This window comes from Ambystoma mexicanum, chromosome 2q, assembly GCF_040938575.1.
Source record: "Ambystoma mexicanum isolate Mex_15411 chromosome 2q, UKY_AmexF1_1, whole genome shotgun sequence".
In the NCBI taxonomy this organism is placed as follows: domain Eukaryota; kingdom Metazoa; phylum Chordata; class Amphibia; order Caudata; family Ambystomatidae; genus Ambystoma; species Ambystoma mexicanum.
This window is the reverse complement of record NC_090924.1, coordinates 1098604358-1098624376: the sequence shown is the minus strand read 5'-3', so window position 1 is coordinate 1098624376 and position 20019 is coordinate 1098604358. Positions and strand designations below refer to the sequence as shown.

The following is a 20019-nucleotide window of genomic DNA, read 5'->3' as shown; positions in this document are numbered from 1 at the left end:
GGCGTCTACCGGACCTGACTTTCTCAAACCCGGCAGCTTGCAGGCACCTAAGTGACCGTGAGAAATGTTGGAATATCTCTGCGAGGAACAAAGCTCCCGGTCTAGGGAAGGCGCAATGTATGAACCAGAAATGGCCTGATTCACAAAGCATTTTTCAATGGGATTTTGGATGAGCTGTATCAAAGAGGACACCCGGATTGGATACCACCCAGAAAGGTTACGGGCAGGCACCAACAAGATGGGGCCACCACACTGGCCGGGTGACTGCTCATCGTGGCAGATATGATGGCACATGTGGCAATTACCAAACTGAAGGAGGTGGGCCTGTAACTGGGACTGATAGCCTCAGGGACGAGTCCTGGGATCCATTGAAGGCCATGAGGTCTCTCTTGACTCCCGCCCCTGAGCTTTCCTCGTGGAACTCTGCTGTAGATCTCTCCAGGTTCTGCTTGCTGTGCTAAAAGATACGCCTTTCTGCCACCAAACTGCTCTGCAGGCCAGAAAGTAAAACCACAGATTGTCCGGTGTCAGGCGTGAGAAGCTCAGCCTTTCCAGAATAGTCGGGGCAATCTGTGAATTGCAGTCCTGTGTTCATAATGGGGAAAATAAAACTTCAAGTCCCAGAATGCAAAGTGGAAGGGAGTCAGCTATTGAGACCTGCCAGGGGATAACAGGGGGGCTCTGAAGAAATGGTAGTCAGCTGCAGTGTGGAGAGGCTGTGCCACAATCGCAATGCTCCCCTAGGCAGTGCACGTGCATTATAAAATGCACCCTTCTACGTGGGAGAAGACTGCCCAGCGCCGACTTTTTAAAAGTTCTGGCATTGTAATGGGGAAATCCAGAATGCAAAGAAAAAAACAGACCTAGGACACCATCTCCCGAATGGAAGGGGCGTGTTGGCACGTACGGGTAGTTCCACGGGTGCATTTTGCCATGCACTTCTTGCTCTGGTGTGCGAATTTGTCCGTCTGTCGTTGCACCAGCACAGGTCGCAGAGTGACAGAGAGGGCGGAAATACGGTTGGAGCTGGGGGTAAGTATGGAGACAGCGAAGATAAGTAGATGGTGACACACAATGAGCAAGACACACATAAAAAGTGATGCAAGTAGAAAACTTCAAGACAGGGTACATTTAACAGAAATGGGTCAGGGAGACACGAGAGCAGCTTTTGGCGCTACCGAGTCTGAGCTCCGGCCCACTTAAAGCCTACATTGGTGAGTACATGCACTTCTTATTTTCCATTTAAAGCATCGGGAATAACTGTATGAAGCAAAAACAGGCTACAAGTCCCACAATGGAAAGCAAATATGTGCAAAATGAACTGTTGACGCCTGAAAATGGCAACCTTGGAACCCTGCAGGCATTTGGGCGAATAAACACATACATTTCGTACAGCACTTTGGCGTTTCTACTGACACCGACTCTTGGCGGCCCTCCACCACTCGTTGGTATTAAGCGCGTTATAAATGAACAATTGAAAATAAAATTAAAGGGAACGTTTGTGTGTACTCTATTTCGACCAAAGATAACAACGTCAGCGCATCTGCATACAATTCCTCGCCCATTTTGAAGGAAGTCATTTTTTAAAGTGCGTCATAACCTCCACCCCTCCCTGGTGGTCCTAGGCCATGGTCTGGAATTAGAACCAAGCAGTAGAACGCGTAGACTTTAAACGTTCGATCAGGTGGTGACAACGGGCCCTGTCCTTGGGGAGGAGGGACCTGAATTCTTTGCTAAATGTGCAAACAGTCCTGATGCTTTTCTAAGGTCCGTTTTTTGGGTGAGGATTCTTGATGCTACGCAGCTTTCATAGGTACCCCGCTTGCTTGTATAATGTGTTGAGGGAGTTGGGGATGTTGATGTTTTTGCATTTTTTATGTGCCTGCATAATTAAGTATAATGTATTTTACTGTGGTATTTTGTGACATTGGTGAGAGGGGTTTTGGTTTTCTGATTCTACTTGATTCTCTTATTCGATGTGTTTTATGGAGTCATTTTGTTTGTCTACGTTTTGGGTGACATGTGCAGGGCGTGTTTGAAACAGGTACACATCTTTTAAAAAAGTACCAATGTCAGAGCAGAAACCGCCACACAGGCCACGTACCCGTCTTAAGGGGTGAATAGGGCGTGACAAATAAAAGGAACCGGCGCTCGTGGGGCATGTGAAAGGCGATGTTCTACAAAAGAATCCGAAATGGGGAAGCGGATCTTGCTTGAGCTGGATAAGGCGGCGGGCGGCGGAGAGCGGGGCTTGGCGTGTTTATCGATATACAGCTCGGTTTACCCTTGCCAATGGGCAACAGAGGGCACGCGGGCAGGGGCCCTGCACGGCGGGATTCCGGAATCAAACACACGAAAGCAGTTCTCGCGGGAACACGGGTAAGCGCGTAGACCATTAGTGATAATCCGCTTTAATCTACGCACATGAATCACGGGGCGGGTACTGCTAAATGGAATGACACGTGCAACGCCCTCCAAGCATCCACTGGGCAAGAAAGCGTGCTCTACTTCTCATCTTCTAGGCAGCTTGAGCCAATGGTGGAGCTTTCCTAGGTAAGATAGCTCAGGGAGTTAAGTACTCGCTTCACATTCCTAGGTCGGACTGCATTTAGAGGTTCAAATTCCGAGAAAGCTAAAGCGTTTAACTTTCCAAGATCGCTACATAGATTATCATTAAATTGTCTAATGTTGGCGCCTATTGTTACAATGCTTGGAAGCGGGGTAATCCACCATGGCGTTCTTTGTACGGGCGCCATTTATTATTATGGCAGCACCTAATATGGAGGCTCAATTTCCATGAAACACACCGTAACAAGCATAGCTGCCAGTGTGTGGCACACGCCAGTGGACTCTCGGAAACTCTGGCCCACTCTAGCTCGAAAGCGCCTTGAGGACCGCTCAACCAACCCGCCTTACAACAGAGCGTCCGGGCGCTTGAGTCTACATAAAACCTCTGGTGTTGGTACCCCAGGCCCATCACAGATTCTGGGGTATCCTGTTTCCTCTAGTGGCAACGTCTGTTTAAACCGTTGCTTCGTCTAGCGCAGCTGCACGTGGCAGTGTCCCAAAGCCTGGTTTAAGCACTAGGGAAGCGTTTTGGCGCTATAAAAATAACGCGTCAAACCTAACTGGGTACAAAAAAGCAATCTTCACACAGAACATTATTTCCACCCGTTGTCATGGACGATGGGCTTCTGGTATTTGCATTTAATTTATATTTCACAATTTTATTTTAAAACGCAGCGGTAGTTTATCTAAAATATAAGTTTGCTTTTAACTCAACCGATTATAAGTTACAGTTTATTATCAGGATTTAAACTACAAAGTATAACATATCTTTCTTACCAAGAAGTATGAGGTAGAGCTGGCACTTGAAGACAGCGAGCGGGCTGGCAGAGGGCTCCATGAAAGCATCCTGTCCCATGCAAATGCCGCCTTGCTCTCTGCGGAGGCAGCGCCTGGACCAGCAGCTGCCGCTTTATTTGCCAGGCAAATCGGTAATGAGTTAACAGACCCAATCCTGTGCCTTGCCTCGAGTGATTTCCCTGTGTGTATACAACGAGAGGCAGGGCGTAGCAACACCTGTTAGCTCAGGGCTCAACATGTCCCCCTGTCATCGCAGTTTCAAAGTATGTTTGCAGGAAATACGGACGGAGTGTGACAAGCTGGGAGTCTGTCTGGGGCCGGAAACCTCCAGTCCAAGGTGCATTTTAGTATTTATGTATTTTTGTATTTAGTATTTTTGTAAAACAGAAGAAATGCAGTTATTTTGTTTCGCTGAATGCATACTTCTTATTATGATATAGGTTATTTATAACGCACTGAATAACCAGAACTTTCTAAGCGCGGATCTGGGGATCGAACCTGTGTTACTCTATGTAATTAAATGCACCTTGTTTGACGTATATTATTGGTCTAGACAGTACAGAAATAGCCGAGAATGGAAGAGGTTGCTTTAATGCCACGGGCGCAGGTTTACAAAACAACTGTTAACCTGGCTCCTTAGCCTTACAGACTCAATAAATGGTCAAAAGATAGATAGTCAGAAACCAAACCCTACCCCCTTTAATCTCTCCCTCTTGCAACTTGGGTCTTTCCTCTCCAATATGTTTGTCTCTACCTGTGGTGTCCCCCAGGGATCTAACCTCTCTCCCTGGCTGTTCAACCACTACCTGGCACTCCTTGCCCACCGCATTGCCGCTCTCTGCCCCAACTTCCAGTGCTATGCGGACGATACTCAGCTCATTTTCAGGCTACCCTCGGCCTCCTCCTCCCCTTCCCTCATCTCTGACTGTCTGTCTGCCATGCAGGAGTGGTGTGCCGCAAATGACCTCTGCCTTTATGCCAGTAAGACTGAGATTCTACTCATTGGACCAATGACCTGTGCCTTAATGTCAGTAAGACTGAGATTCTACTCATCTACACACCCACTCCCTCCTTCCCTGCAGCTCTCTGGTCGGCCTCTCTTGGCCCTCTTCCCGCTCCCATCTGCAAGGCGAAAAACCTTGGGGTCATCTTCGACTCCACACTCTCCTTCTCTCCTCACATCTCTGATGTCTCTAAGAAGTCACACTACCAGCTGCACCTCCTCAGAGGTATTCTTCCTTTCCTCTCCTTCCCCCAGAAGCTCACTGTCTCCAGAGCCCTGGTTCTCTCTAGGCTGGACTATTGCAACAGCCTCTATCTAAATCTGCCTGCTTCTACTCTACGCCGTGTGCAACATATCCAGAACAGGACTGCGAGACTTGTCCTTGGCCTCAAGCCCAGGGATCGTATCTCTCCTGGACTGAAATCTCTGCATTGGTTCCCAGTGGCTGTGAGGATTAAGTTCAAAACCCTCTGCATTGTCCACAAAGCCTTCTGGGGACTGGGGCCGAAATACCTTCAACACTCTCTTCCTAAATATGTTCCCTCTCAAACTCTTCGCTCATCCGGCTCCAACTCCCTCAGGGTCAGTCGTTTCTCCAAGCAACAAGTTCACGGTAGATCTCTCGCTTCGGCAGGGGCCTCCCTCTGGAACAGCCTTCCTGCCTCCCTGAAACTTGAGGAGAACCATCTCCGGTTCCAGAAGCACCTCAAAACCTTCCTCTTTGCTTCTGCTTTCACTCCCCCTCTCCCCTGTTGAATTTCCTGACAGAAACTGCACTGGTTACCTGGCCTCCCTTCTGATTTCGGGCCCAGGCCCGCCAGTTGCCCACCTGCACTGCCTCCCTGGCAACCCCAGCACCTGGGGACTGTTTTCTGTATCCTTACAGTCCCCCTACCAGCACTTATGTTCTGCACTTAACATACACTTGCCACTTGCAGGCCGTTTTTATTTATCTTATTTATTATACTATCCCTTGTACTGCACTTTCCCTTCTCCCATCCCCCTCGCACTTTTCCCTTTCCCCCCTTCTCATGCACTTGCGTGATCTGAATGACACCTGTCCTAGTAGGATCGTTGTCTGTCTTCGCTTTGTTCCCCTCCCTCGTCGCACCTTTAAACACTTGTGTATAGGCGCGTTATAAATACCATATCATATCATAAACCCTCCCCCTTTTCCTCACCTTGAGTGGAGCAACCCTTAATCTCATGCACAACGGATGCCCTTCTCCCAGTATTAATTCCGGCACCTTCCTGCCCGTTTAATAAAGTCCCTCACCATCTCTCCAGGCTAGGACTGGCCTATAGGGCAAAGGCCCATGGCCAGACCAAAAAACGCACAATGCTTTTGTGGCCAGGGTTTTGGGGCAAAGTGTGCCAGTTTGAGGAGCTACTTCACAATGCGACTAATAATTTTGACCAGTGTTGCTGAATAAATAGTCTTTAAAATGTACAACACATTTTATCCAAAACCTCCCCCTTCGGTACTATTCAAACAGCCCCACAAAAGGAATGAATTCCCATTTGCAACAGTGGGCCACGTTTTCGTTGGAGCCCGAGACAATTTTATGCCCCAGTCCGACCCTGCATCTCTCCATAATCACCGGTACCCTCAACGTCCCCACAACTTTCCCTCTAACACTCCCTGGACCCCTTGCTAGACCTCACCACTCTGAGCAGTAGCTTGAACCCATCACAATCAGGCATTGCGTAATGTCCACATGGCCCCCATGCCCTCAACCCCCAATGTGCCACGCCCCATCTACCCTTGCCTCTTACTACAGATTTCTCACTAACTCCTTCCTATTCATTATTAAATGCGCCACTCAATCTGCGCTTGTCCCATATGATCAATCCCTTTTATTGCCTCAAACTAATTATGCCTTGGACTTGTACCTGAAGGTTTCCCCTCTTGAAATTAATTATGCCTTAGCCGTCCCATGTTTCGCCCCTTTTTTTCCGAGGTCTTCTTCATGGCTATACATTGGCAATCCTATCTAGTACACATATAACCTGTACATATATCAGTAATAATCCCTCGCAGTGAGCCTGGTTTAGGGCATTAACGCATCCCGCATCGAAGCCTAAACATGCGGGATGAATTCAAATAGGACAGAACTTGACTCATTTAAAGGGCAAAGGCATAACTAGTGTGAGACAATCAAAATGGATTGATCATATGGCACAAGCGCAGTTTGAGTGATGTATTTAATAACAGTAGATAATCTAATTTGAGGTTGGGATTTAACCTCATATACACCTATTTACGCAGCGGTCCATCAGAATAAAATTAGTTAAACTAGAGTCATTTTGTTATGATTAATCTGACCTAGCGGCACTAAACACCTGTTCCGCCAAATTGCAATACAAAAATCCTCCCTATTCATGCTATTCCAATTTCTTGCATCCCATTAATACCCCATCCCCTAGTGCCCCTGTATCCCTATCCATGTCCCCCTGCTCCTTTGCACCCCAATCCCTCGACCACTCACGCCCTTCCTTAAGCCACCCCCCGCACCTCGTTGCTCACCCCCTTCCAAAGCTGGATCCACAGATCTGCTTTGGTATTCAAACCCAGTATTCTGTGCTCCATAATCCTATGCTCTACCACTGTGCTATCTGTTGCGAACCTCTTCTGCCTGTCAACATCTTGCAGTCCCCACTCTGCTGTACCAATCCATATTCTGATCCCCCCCCCCCACCCATCGCTGGCTCTTTCTGCCCTAGCACCCGGTGCGAGAAAAAATTATTATCCGCTCCGAAGTCTTCCTTCCCCCAACACCTCACATTATCTCTTCCACTGGTACACTACTCCTCCACGTGCTCCATGGCCTGTCACCAGGCCACACCACCTTCCTTGCCAATAGACCACCCCACTCCTTACAGCACCTTGTGCAATCTTCCCCTCCATAACAAATCTTCCCAACCTTAACACCCAGACATGTTCCCTCCCTGACTTCCATTCCCACACCACTTTCTCATCTTGCCAGCCAATCAAATGGCAAGGTCACCTTTCATCCCTGTCTTCCTAAAATTATGGGTGTCCTCTCCTGCCCTGCCTTTCTATGGGGGGATGTCCACCGATGTCCTCTTCGTAGGGTGCGGGGGCCCAAATCCTGCTCCCCATCACCGCCACTGGGGGGTGTTCACTCTCACCCCCACTCGTTGTTGCTCACCTTCCTCATAGCACAGCGAGTGGGGGGCAGGCTGCCCAACCTCCTCGCTGTCACCACCTCACGTCTCGCGGCACGCAATGACATGAGGCATATTAAAGGCCCCGCCTGCCGGAAGACCGCAGAGCGGAGCATGAAGCATACGCAGCATGTTGTGTTTCATTGAGCTTCCGCACCACGCCCCCACTAACACAGCGGCACGACCTGTCACCTGCATGTTACCTCCCGGCAACCCTGTGCCGGAACATAAGATTGGCGATGAGGAGTAAAGATGGTCCGCGCACATCAGCATACAACACAGAAATTCAAACTTGGTCTTTACGGCTGATCATTTTTGGAAACTGCTGAGGAGCCACGCTCCTCGGCACATGAAAAAAGAATAAATGGAAAACAAAAGGGAAAGCAGACGAGATTTGCAGCTTTTAATCTCCTTTACTCCAACCAGCACATGAAGCAATCTATTCTGACCATCAGCATTACAAAAGAACTCTGATAAACCACCAGCAATGTGCCTTCAACAAAGTGGACACACACCACAGGTGAGGAGGAAGGCCCGTAAACACATATAAGTGGACAACCCCATGCACAGCAACATGGCAACGGGATTCACCACACCCAAGGCCAGTTCCCCCGGCCGGACTGGCAGCAACACAATACACAATACACGAATCAACTAGCAATACCTCGCATCAACAGAACTAAAGCAGGAGGAATAGGCTTCCCCTTCCCTGCACCTAAACTCTGGAATTCCCTACCTACTGACCTTAGAGCTGACGGATCTCTCTTCTCCTTCCGAAATAACCTCAAAACTGCCCTATTCAACTAACCCTGTTCTCAGGTGCTCCTGCTGCTCTTGCATATCTGTAAAAAAGTACATTTCGTCCAATGTAACCGTACGGACATGAACTGTTTTGTAACTAAGTATAAGCAACACTGTAAGTAGCGCCACAATGTCTTCGGTCTGCTGTGCGCTCAACAAATGCAAATAAATAAATAAATAAACACTGCCACTCCAGACACTGCCCTTCTCGCCACCAAGGGGGCATATAAGCATTGCTGGTTCCATTTGACCCATACACAGACCCATCTTCTGTGGGGCCTCGCTGGACGACGTAGATCCAGAAGTTTGAAATGACCATGGATTGCAAGGACATCCCCACACCAAGGAAGAAGTCACACCTGCTGCTCAACATTGGTGATGGCGTCTTACACATTTTCAATTCGCTGATAATAGGCGATGGCGCAGACGCATACCAATTGGCCAGAGACGCCCTGACTGCACATTTTATGCCACAACTCAACCCAGACTTTCAGACTTTTAACTTCTGCACCACAGTGCAATCGGAAAGAAGAGACCCTAGACGCATACCATACGAAGTTGAGGCGGCAGGCACTATCCTGCAAGTTCCCAGACAACAAGAAAGAGATAAGGCACCAGATAATAAATGGCATGTCTTCCGAGAAACTACGCGGAATGGTCTTGAGTGAAAGAAGGATCACCTTAGCAAGTATTCTGGAGTACGGATGCCAGAGGGAGCTGTCAAACGCAAGAGCGGCCCAGATGGGTACTACCCTTGAGAAACTGCAGGGGGTGCCAACAACAGCAACCATTGCGCAGGTTATAAGCAGGCCCTCACAAAGGGAGGATAATCTCAAGACGCAAAACTCGCCACAGTGGCAGCCGAGAATCCCCGGCCCAACAGAGTGTAGTTGGTGCAGAGGGGCACGACATGGGAGAAGATACTGCTCAGCACAAGGGACCACATGCTGAGCCTGTGGCCGAAGAGACCATTATGCACGTGTCTGTAGGGCATCAGCTGGCCAGACCCAACGCACACAACCGCCTCCCATGAAACAATCGACAAAAAAGAAGAAACAGGCGGAGACACGCCTGGTGGTAACGGAAAACCACTCATCAACAACGAATCAGGGGAAGAAGACAAGGAAGTGGCGAAAGCAATCACAGCAGGACGAGTGAAAAAAGAGGGAAGGTCCACCTCATCTCGGCACTGAACCAAGGCGGTGACACCCAGAAAAAAAAAGAAAAGGCCAACGTGCCTTGTGAGCATGCAGGAACAAGAAGAAACCTTGATAACCATCAACACGGGGGCATCAGTGAATGTCATGCCGACGAGTACGTTCCGGAAACTGAGCCCACAGCCAATACTCAAGCACACGGACACCCAACTGTTGACCTATGGCAGCAAGAAACCACTCCTCGTGGTGGGGTGATTCCAAACCACATTGAGTAGGGGTGATACAAACATCAACTCCAAAATGTATGTGGTCAACTCCGGCATCAAGTGCCTACTCAGCTGGGAGGCTGCGGAAAACCTAGGACTCATCCAATTCATTTGTGACGTTACCGACTCCACTGAAATCGCCAGCCTTCTAGCCAAACACCCAGACATTCTACGGGGCATTGGATGCCTCAAAGGCAAACTGATCAAGTGCCACATTGTTTAAACAGTACAGCCACGAGCAGTCTGACACAGAAGAACCCCCTTTCACATGATTCACATCGTAGCCAAAGAACAGCACAAACTTGAAAAGGCTGGCATCATTGAGCAAGTGACTGGTCCAACTCCCTGGATCTCCCCCCCGATTTTTGTCACTGAGAAGCGTAAACAACCCGGGAAGGTGCGGATGTGCATCGATATGCGCCTACCCAGTGCTGAAATAAAAAGGGAGGGACAAATCACCCCAACACTGGACAAGATCATCACGGACCTTACTGGGTCAAAGATTTTCTCCAAAATTAACCTCAACGCTGGCTATCACCAGCTCAAGTTACACCGGGACTTGAGATACATAGCTACTTTCTCGACCCACCTAGGCCTGCTGTGTTACAAAGGGCTAAGCTTCGGAATCACCTTGGCGGTGGAAGTATTCCAACAGGCCATCCAGGAGATAATACAGGGCATCCCCGGTGAACTAAATGTTAGTGACGACATCCTCATCCATGCTGAAAACAAGGAGGAACATCTCTGCTGTCTAGAAATGGTACTTGACATACTGGAGAAAGCAGGACTCACGATACACTAGGATACATGCAAGTTCCTGAGGGAGGAGATCCCGCTCTTTGGCTACATCTTCAACAAAAAGGGAATATCAGCTGACCCCCCAGAAGGTAGCCAATATAAAAGAAGCCTCCCCTCCTACCACACCCACGGAGGTACGCAGCTTCCTAGGCATGGCCACGTACTGCAGCAGATGTATCCCCAATCTGGCCACTATGTCAGAGCCGCTCCGAGAACTCACCAGGCAGAATGTCAAATGGGAATGGAGCCAACAATGCATGGAATCGTTTGAATGTATCAAGAAGTCACTGTCAGCCGACACCACAATGGCTTACTGTGACCCTACTCTGGCCACAGAGCTACATGTGGATGCAAGCCCAGTTGGACTCGGGGCAATCTTGGTGCAGAGGTCAAGAACAGGGGAAACATGGCTGATCGCATACTCATCCAGAGCCCTCACACCGCTTGAACAGAGGTACTCCCACATCGAGAAGGAAGCAATTGCGGTTCTGTGCGGGTGCCACATTTTCATATCTATCTCTACGGCCAAAGGTTCAAGGCGTTCACCGACCACAAACCGCTCCTCCCGATCTTCATGGGATCATCAGCACACCCCCAGGCCAGGACAGGAAAGTGGTTACTGCACCTACAACAGTACGAGTTCGAGCTAGTGTAACCAGGCGGGGTGGACAACCCAGTGGATTTCCTTTCCAGGCACCCACGACCCGTGACACAAGGAGAAGTGGACGAAGCCGAGGAGACAGAGGAACACATATGCCATGAAGCCCAAAGCAGTCAGCGTTGCAGACATCATTGAGGCTACGCAAAATGATCCATGTGGTGAAATCATCAAAAACACGATTATAGCAGGGGATTGGAACTCCTTCCTCCGGAATGTTCACAATCGCATGCCGGCAGTTAGAGACTTCCTACATGGGATGTTCCTGGTGCAGCAAGAATTGTCCATCACCAGAGAGGGCCTGATCCTGAGTGTCTTCCGGATTGTAATCCCCTGCAGCCTACAAGACAGGATCGTCTCCCTTGCACATGAGGGCCACCAAGGGACGGTCTGTACGAAAGCCAGGATAAGACACCGGGTGTGGTTTCTGCACCTAGATATGAAGGTGGAGGACACTGTTGCGGCCTGCCTCCCATGCCAAATTACGGGGGCACCACTACACCCATAGCCGATCCAGTGGGCGGAACGCGGATCCTTGAGGTGGGACACTATCAGCATCGACATTTTTACCGTACAGGAGGGTATCTATCTCCTGGTAGTAATTGACGACCACTCACGGTACCCCAAGGTGGAGTTCATCAGCTTGACTTTGGCTGACACAGTAATCCCCGCACTGGAGAAGATGTTTGCGATGCATGTTATACCATGGTGTGTCAAGAGCGACAACCGACCACCGTTTCAAGGAACAGATCTGAGGATATACATGGAGGAACTCCATATCGGCACCACCACATCACCCCCCGTTGGCCACAAGCTAATGGGGATGTGGAGAGATTTATGAGGACAATCAACAAGGTTTTGAGGAACTACTGAGTCACACCCCACAGCTCCACGAATGTACCCCCAGAAGACCTCATGTACGGGACGATAGTAAACTCATCCATTCCTCATCCCCTGAGCAAGGGGGTGGATGAGATCGACGGTGAGCACACTCATGCAAAAAGAGTTACAGCAAACAAACACATGAGCCACAAGAGGAACGCCAGAGAGGCTGGACACAAAGTAGGTGACAATGTGTTGGTGTTGCGAAACCCCACAAAGTCAAAACTGGAATCGAGATATGATCGCCATCCATGGAAGGGGACACGTACCGAAGGGTCAATGGTGACGGCAAGTTGAGGACAGGAAACCATCACTAGAAACAGCTGCTGGTTTAAAAAAGTGGCTGAAGAGTTGTGGACATACGGAAGTGGTCGACCACAAGGATATGACGACCCCGCACAGCACCATCCGGCGCCAGTGGGTGAGGAAGAGGACACTCGAGGTGGAAGCCCAGGTGAGCCATCGAATGAAGAGTTTGCACCCGACCAAATAGAAGGTGATTGGGATGGGGGAGGTGAATCAGAGACAAGGCCGCCACAAGGCTCCATAGATACAACCTGAGGGCCACCCCAAAGCTCCCTCGAAGTTGCAGGTCTATGAGTGGTGACCACCACAAAGACTAAAGGGGACTCTTGTTACCATAGAAGCAAGGAAAATGTTGTGCTTGTACTAGACTTGATTATGCAGGGGTGAGCCACAATGGTGGTTTATTGTTACTCATTAATGTGTTCGGTTGAAATAAAGGACGAATGTTGTATCCCCCTCAAGTCTCGCACCGCATGATGACGTGCAGTGTAATAAAGGCCCCGCCTGTCGGAAGATGGCAGAGTGGAACACGAAGCATACTCAGCATGTTGTGTTTCATTGAGCTTCCGAACCGCAACCCCGCTAACACCACACCCTACCACCTGCATGCTCCGCGCCGGCACCCCGTAGCGGGCACATAACGGGAGGGTGTTCTCTGCCACCCACTGCTCTCCCCTGCCCACCCCACCACCACAACCAGCCCACCATCCTCAGGCCCTGCACAAACCAGGAAATGATGGCCCCGATCAGCAGCTCCCTATACTAAATATCCCTTTTGGGTGGGCCTTGCCCATTCAGGCTATACCCTGTCTATACCTTTGCCCTACCCCCTATATACTCTCTCCGCCCCGCTTCCTGGACGCTGGGCACCACCACCTACTTACCAGACCTCGCACACTCACTGGGCGCAGGCAAACACACATGAGACACTGGCCAATAAATCAAGCAGGCCAGCTTCGACTCGCACTGTACAGTCCCCTCACTGCCGTGCATATGGTATGCTCCACGTGGTACGACATCCTACCCAAAGTCTCCGGCTCTGCCAACAGCCCTCATTTGCCGAAGATTCGGGACCAAAGACACCGATGACCAGCCACCGTTGTGTGTTTCCGAACCTTCGGCACCCAATAAATACCCTATTCCCTGCCACAGACTTTCTGGGCCGGGAGTACAGCTCCCAAACCTGCCCAGGGAGAAATTCTTGACCCACCGGGTTCACCATGATCCACCTCCAACTCAAGGAGGCAATTGCAGTACATGGTGGAATGCATACAGGGTAGGAGGCACATGTCAAGGGACTACATTGGGGACACAAAATCAGGGAACCTATAAACCAAACCCCATTCTCACTTCAAGTTTACAAATGCACATGGATCGACCAATATGAGACAGTGGCCGCACATTTGTGGGTACTCTGGTTGGGCTGGTCCTTTTCCCTTTTCCTCTAACCCTGTCCCTCCTCCCTGCATTCCTTTTTCTTACAGTCACTTTGGCCTTAGATAAATAGCCCACACATGCCTTGGAAATCCCAGGCTCTACCCCTGAGGGACACATTGCAGAAGCAAAAGCACACCCATCCATCCATTCTCCAAGCTACATGGGGCTGCTTGAGCCCATCTCAAGCCCATCATCCAACCAATCACACCCCCTCAAAGTAACCCTAACTGGTAGTACTAGATCTGCAGCTATAGAATACCTCTAAAATAATCAGCATCTGAACCCTGCACCACTAATTGGCTGCACTTCCTCTTGCTCAAGCAAGAGAAGTTAAATGCACATGCACCCAACCTTAAAAAAAACACGCCCAGCCCACCTGGCTGGCTTTCCAAAACCACATCCTACAGCGTGCTTCCTACTACCTTTTTTTCAAACTCTCTTAAACCAACCCTTCCTCTTCCCGTCAGACACCAAGGTCTTGAAACGAAGATAATACGCAATATCCACTTGACCTAGTCTCAGGGCTGATACACCACTATTGTGGTAACTGGTGCAGTAAAAAAGCCTATTACATTTTTACTTATTTATTGGTGATTTGTAGAGGCAACGGCACAAAATATTGCTTCATGGTGCCCCAAGTCGGGGGAGGCAGGAAAAGAAATCCGATCGTTCATAGGCCTTGGAATATTCTGGATCAGTTGAGTAGGAGGTAAAGTAAGGGGGAGAAGTGAAAAAAGGAAGCATGATAATGCAAGTGCACTGGGACCAAGTGCATATGGGAAGACAGAGCCAGGGTGCTCATACCATTTTAAAATAGTAGGGTACCTAGAATAAGGTTCATAATGAGAAGGCCTTTTTAAACAGGAACGTCTTTAGTCTCTTCCAAAACCGGAGCTCGTTTTCTTTGGACCGACGAGAGGTTAGGAGGTTATTCCAGAGGGTCACCCCTGTAGAATCCAAAAATATGCCCCCTTATTTCCTCCTCTTGAAAACTCTAACCATCCGTGTTCTTGAACAGTACTCTGTTGGAACAGTAATTCTAAACCTTTTGCTTAAGTTAGTCTGGGCCAGTGCCCTAGTAGGCTTGGTGGATGAGGTCCAGTGTCCTGACACACACGCGGGAATCTACTGTGAGCCAAGGAAGGGATATCAAAGCATCAGTGATGTGGTCTCATGGTTTCATACCTAGGATCAGCTTGGCAGCCTTTCTCTGAATAATCTGGAAATGTTTAGTAAGGAATTTTGAGTGACTCAAGTAAAGACCTTGCAATAATTGGCCCGAGTAATGACTGCAGCTCAAGCTACTTTGTGACATGTGAAGAAGAGCGAGTCAGTGTTTAAGTAGGTGCGAAAGAGTGATATCTTGCAGCTGCAGTATGATGGAGAGTAGGCCATCAAAGGTCACACTAATGTTTTTGGCAGAAGTGGAGAGGATAGAGGCGGCATCCTACAGTAGCCAACCATGAGAAAGGAGCAAATGACTAATGATCATACCAAAGTGGATGCTCTCTGCTTTAGAGGTGTTCAAGCAGAGGTTGTTATTGATCATCCAGTGTTGCATATGACATTACTTTACATCTACAGGTCAACTGCAAATCCTTCAACAGGCTCTGGAAGTCCCTTGGTGGGGGATCCATGAAGACCCATTGCCTCTGCGTATACCTTTATTCAGAGGTAATAATACTTGATTAAAGGAAAGGCACAGATCCATCTGCCCATTATGAGGGGCAGGTGGGGGAAGGCCTTTGAGACCAACACAAAAGCACATTCTAGGTGATCACGCAATGGCACCCTAGGAGAATCCACAACATCAGGTTACCATTTTCTCAAAGTACTCTTATTTGCTAATGTGCCAGATTCACATGCAGTGCCATCTATCGCGGGAAGACCTTAAGATGACCAGGTATGACCTAACATGCACACATTTGGGGGTGGGGCCAAGCCTGATTTGCATATGGTCTTTCGCCTTCCCGTAATGGCTTGGCATGTGAAGAACGATGGTCTGGAGGATGGCCCAGAGCAATTGCCAGAGGTTTAAGATTAATTCTAAACCTTCCAGCCATCATCTCTTTGTTTTAGCTAACATGCACTGTAAACATATGCCAGGAGCAGCTTCAGATGCCCAAGTTCAGTCTTGGAGGCACATAATCTGCTACTGTAAACCAGAAACAGCTCCATAGGGTAGGCTAGGGTAGCATTTATAAAGCGCAACAACTTGCCTCGGAAGATGGATCATGGCACTAGATCTTAATAACCATGCAGCCCTTAGGAGAATTCAGATAGCAAATTATCTAGAGGAAAGAATGGTTTTCAACCTGCACCTAAATTCTAATTGACTTCTAGCAGGTGTAAGCCAGAAAGAAGTGAAAGCCATAGCTAGTATGCCTGGATGGCGATATTGAAACCTAGGGGTTACCACTAGACCAGCGAATGCTGATCTAAGATGTACCGGGAATGTAGTGTGAAAAGTGACAGCTCATAAACAATTGTCCTTTATTGTTAAAAGGTTTGTGTACCAGACACACAGCTTTAAATTCAATGTGCTTATTAACTGGCAGCCAATTCAATACCTGATGGGCCAATGAGATGTTATTACGACAGCGCAGGTGAAGCAGCAGCCTTGCAGCAGCATTTCGAATATACTGCAGCCTTAACATACTCTTCATCAGAAGGGCAAGGTAGATGAGATTACAGTAGTGGAATCTGCTAGCCACAAATGCAGCCATGATGTGGGCCCTAGCGGAGAAAGAGAAGTTCTCCATGAATCATTTTGATATTCTCAGATGTAGAAAAGCAGCAATTGCTCAGCTTGCTAATTTGGGTATCCATTTGGGCAGGCCCCTAATGACGGGGCCAGAACGTATCACCCCATCTTTGTATGATAGAGGAGTTATTGGAGATATCTGACTGTTCCTACAAATCAGTATCTCCATTTATTTAGTATTAAGTTGAGGTTGGTTCACTGTCATCCACTCTCTAACCCACAGCATACAAAGTGTGATCTGTCTTTCCGAGACAAAGAATAATTTGAGAATTGTTCACATGTAGATGAAAGGAGGTCATTTCAAAACTGCGGATGAGATCAGTCAAGGGTTTCATGTACAGATTGGACTACACTGGCCTTTAGGTACTCTATAGGTAATTGTTTTTCTGAGCCGATTGGAACAGAGGTAAGGCTACGTTGTGCTTGATTGCTCCACTTTTTCTTTACCCAAAGCCCTGGCGTACCCTGTGGCCTCATCTTGAAAAGACGGCACTTAAGTGCATTATGATCTGCAGTATCAAACAGAGTGAATGGTCCAACAGGGAAAACACTCCTATCTCACCTGTATCCACTCAGAATTTCAGGTCATCCCCTGCTGCTACTATCACAGATTCATTATTTCTACCCGGCCGAACACCTTCTTGCTCTTCGTCCACCCATCCAGCAGTTTTGAAAAAAGTCTGCAGTTGGGAAGTTAGCCCTGTCTTGAAGAGCTTACCGTAATAATGGATCTGTGAGTTAGGGAGGTAATTAGCTGGAACTGTGGTGTCCAGAGTAGGCATTGTAAGTAAAGATGTGAATGCTGACAATTGGAGGCAGTCCGGAACGCATCCCGTAGTCAATGAGCAGTTAATAGTTGGACATAGGTCTACTACTATAAGCATTCAATGGTTTTTTAGAAGTCTGGCTGGACAAGGCTCATGGGGATTCAGTGGGTCTCCTCTCAGCAATGAGTTTTAACAGTGAGGTCTCAGTCATAGGTGTGAAGGATTCAAAGACTTTTCGGGGAAGCAAACCAGAATCATTGTTGGGATATAGACTGAGCTAGTTTTTCAAAGAATGCTTGAGTAGGCACTAGCAGGTTTATTTAGAAACTGTGGCACTCAAAGATCCTTGAGTACTTTGAAAAGTTCATTACTACTGTTTGAACTATTAAGCATACTTTCCGAATAATGAGTTCTTTTGGCCTGTTTTATCATAGATGTATATGCATGTAGCTTTCTCATTTGAAGGTGTCTAGTTTCGAGACCACGATTCTTCCTCCAGCATTATTCTAGCTGTCTAATTCTCTTCTTGGCCGTTCTCATTGATTCAAGATACCACGGTTTGCTTTTAGTCTGATCCCATTTCATAGAGCTCAATTTAGCGGGTGCCAATGTGTTGACGACTGTAGAAAGTTTGTCATCATTTCTGACCAAGCACAGTAAGGGATCAGAATTTTGCTGGTCTTCATCTGTCCAGTTTCGTGGATTAGAGAATCATTTCTGAAAATTGTCTAGAGAAATGTTATCTCATTCTTGTACACATTTCTCCAGAGTAAGAATGTTGTGGGGCATAATCTGAGTATGTAAAAGATGCATAAAAAGGAATCAATGCATGGTTGTACCATGGAAACATTAAAGGCTTGTACACTCTGACTGGCCTAACATGATCAAAATGCCATCTAATGTGTGGCCTACCACACGTGTGGAATAAGGCATCCTCTGTGTCAATCTAATGTTATTCATGCAATCAACCAAAATCCTGGCATTACTATCAGCTGTTTTCAGCCAGAAGTTCAGGTCACCAAGAACAATCAATAGAGAACAATGTGGAAAAAGGTGAGATATCATGTTTACAAACTATGCCAAAACACGAGAGAAAGAGTTCTGATGTCAGTAGATCAATAAAAAACCAACAGTTATGTTTTGGTTAAATAAAGTACATCTGTATCGCCAGCAATAAAAATAGTTTTCATTACATTTGGTGTATTTAAAAAATAAAAATCACGGCCACAGCCACACCCACTTTACCTTGGTTCATGGGAGTTCCTGGTTGGTAAAAAGTGAGCGTGAGTGAGAATGCATGGAGCATTTTGTGCCTGTATTCATAGCTTAGAATGAGAAATTAATGTTCCATTTATTTTATTTATTTGCCCAGAGGGTCTTGGGGCGCTTACATGGTTCAAAGGTTGAAAGAGGTGGCAGATGAAACAGAAGTTACAAAATATTTTGAGGCACCATTTCCCTTAAGGTATGCCTTGGGGTCCACTCTGCTGCTATATCTGAAATTGCAGCTTTTTCTCCGAGACGCCGCGAGAAGGCCATCACTATGCAGCATAATTCGCCACAAGATTGCTGCTTGCCTTAAATAGGCTTTACCCCGACTCCTCGCCGCATTTGAGGCACCTATTCTTCAACGTGAAGTCATTGGCTCCCCAGTGCTACTTATTAACCAATCCTTCGCCAGCAGGCAAACGCTGGCCCACCAGCAAAGGCACACCTCCAAGGCTCAGACCCTGTTGTGAGCCTGTCCTGCCTTATCTCCAGTCCGTATAAATACTCTGGGGGAGTTGGAGCCCTCCAACACTGCTGAAGCAGTGATCGCCGCTCCTGAAGAGCCTGAGGTGCCATTTCCCTTAAAATATGCCTTGGGGTCCACTCTGCTGCTATATCTGAAATTGCAGCTTTTTCTCCGAGACGTGTGAGAAGACCATCACTATGCAGCATAATTTGCCACAAGATTGCTGCTTGCCTTAAATAGGTTTTACCCCGACTCCTCGCCGCATTTGAGGCCTCTATTTGCCTATTCTGGGCAGCCCTCCATTGCCAGCCACAAGGACTACCCACTTCAAAATGGCCGACCGTCATCTGGTCCGAGAAACGAAATTATCCTAACTTCTAACTTCCTACTTCGTTCTGCAACGTGAAGTGATTGGCTCCCCAGTGCTACTTATTAGACAATCCTTCGCAGGCAGGCGAAAGCTGGCCTACCAGCAAAGGCACACCTTCAAGGCTCAGACCCTGCTGTGAGCCTGTCTGGAGCCGACGGAGCCAGGGCCTGGAACGCTGATCCTGTGCCTGGCTGAATACGCACTAAGACTTCTATCACTGGTAAGCCTGCCTTGGTACTTCCCTACCCAGTAATCCATATACAGTTCACTGAACCACGAAGTAACCACACCTGCTGCAGCCAACTATGTCCACGGATACCTGCACGACTTGTGTCTCAACAGCCCATTATCTGTTGGATCGCTAAAATATCCATATTAACATCCCGCCTGGCCGACTATATATGCAATAACTATATTCGTTGTCACATATTTATGAGCGCCCATGCCATTATGTCATGTAAACCGCAACATTGCCTGTGCACTGTTTTACCTAGAGTTACGAATCTATGTGCATACTAAA

General features: G+C 48.0%; 2 protein-coding genes across 2 annotated transcripts in view; one reads left to right on the top strand and one right to left on the bottom strand.

Moving 5' to 3' along the window:
• Positions 1-3525, bottom strand: part of HEPACAM2 (HEPACAM family member 2) — a 624068-nt gene extending 620543 nt beyond the window's left edge. Inside the window, exon 1 of the mRNA XM_069648465.1 lies at positions 3346-3525. Within this exon, the coding sequence (XP_069504566.1) occupies positions 3346-3424 (79 nt within the window). The 5' untranslated portion in view covers positions 3425-3525. The remainder of the gene's footprint in view (positions 1-3345) is intronic.
• LOC138569967 (sterile alpha motif domain-containing protein 9-like) overlaps positions 2236-20019 on the top strand; it is a 649856-nt gene continuing 632072 nt past the window's right edge. Inside the window, exon 1 of the mRNA XM_069648464.1 lies at positions 2236-2379. The gene's annotated coding sequence lies outside the window, so the exon portion shown is untranslated. The remainder of the gene's footprint in view (positions 2380-20019) is intronic.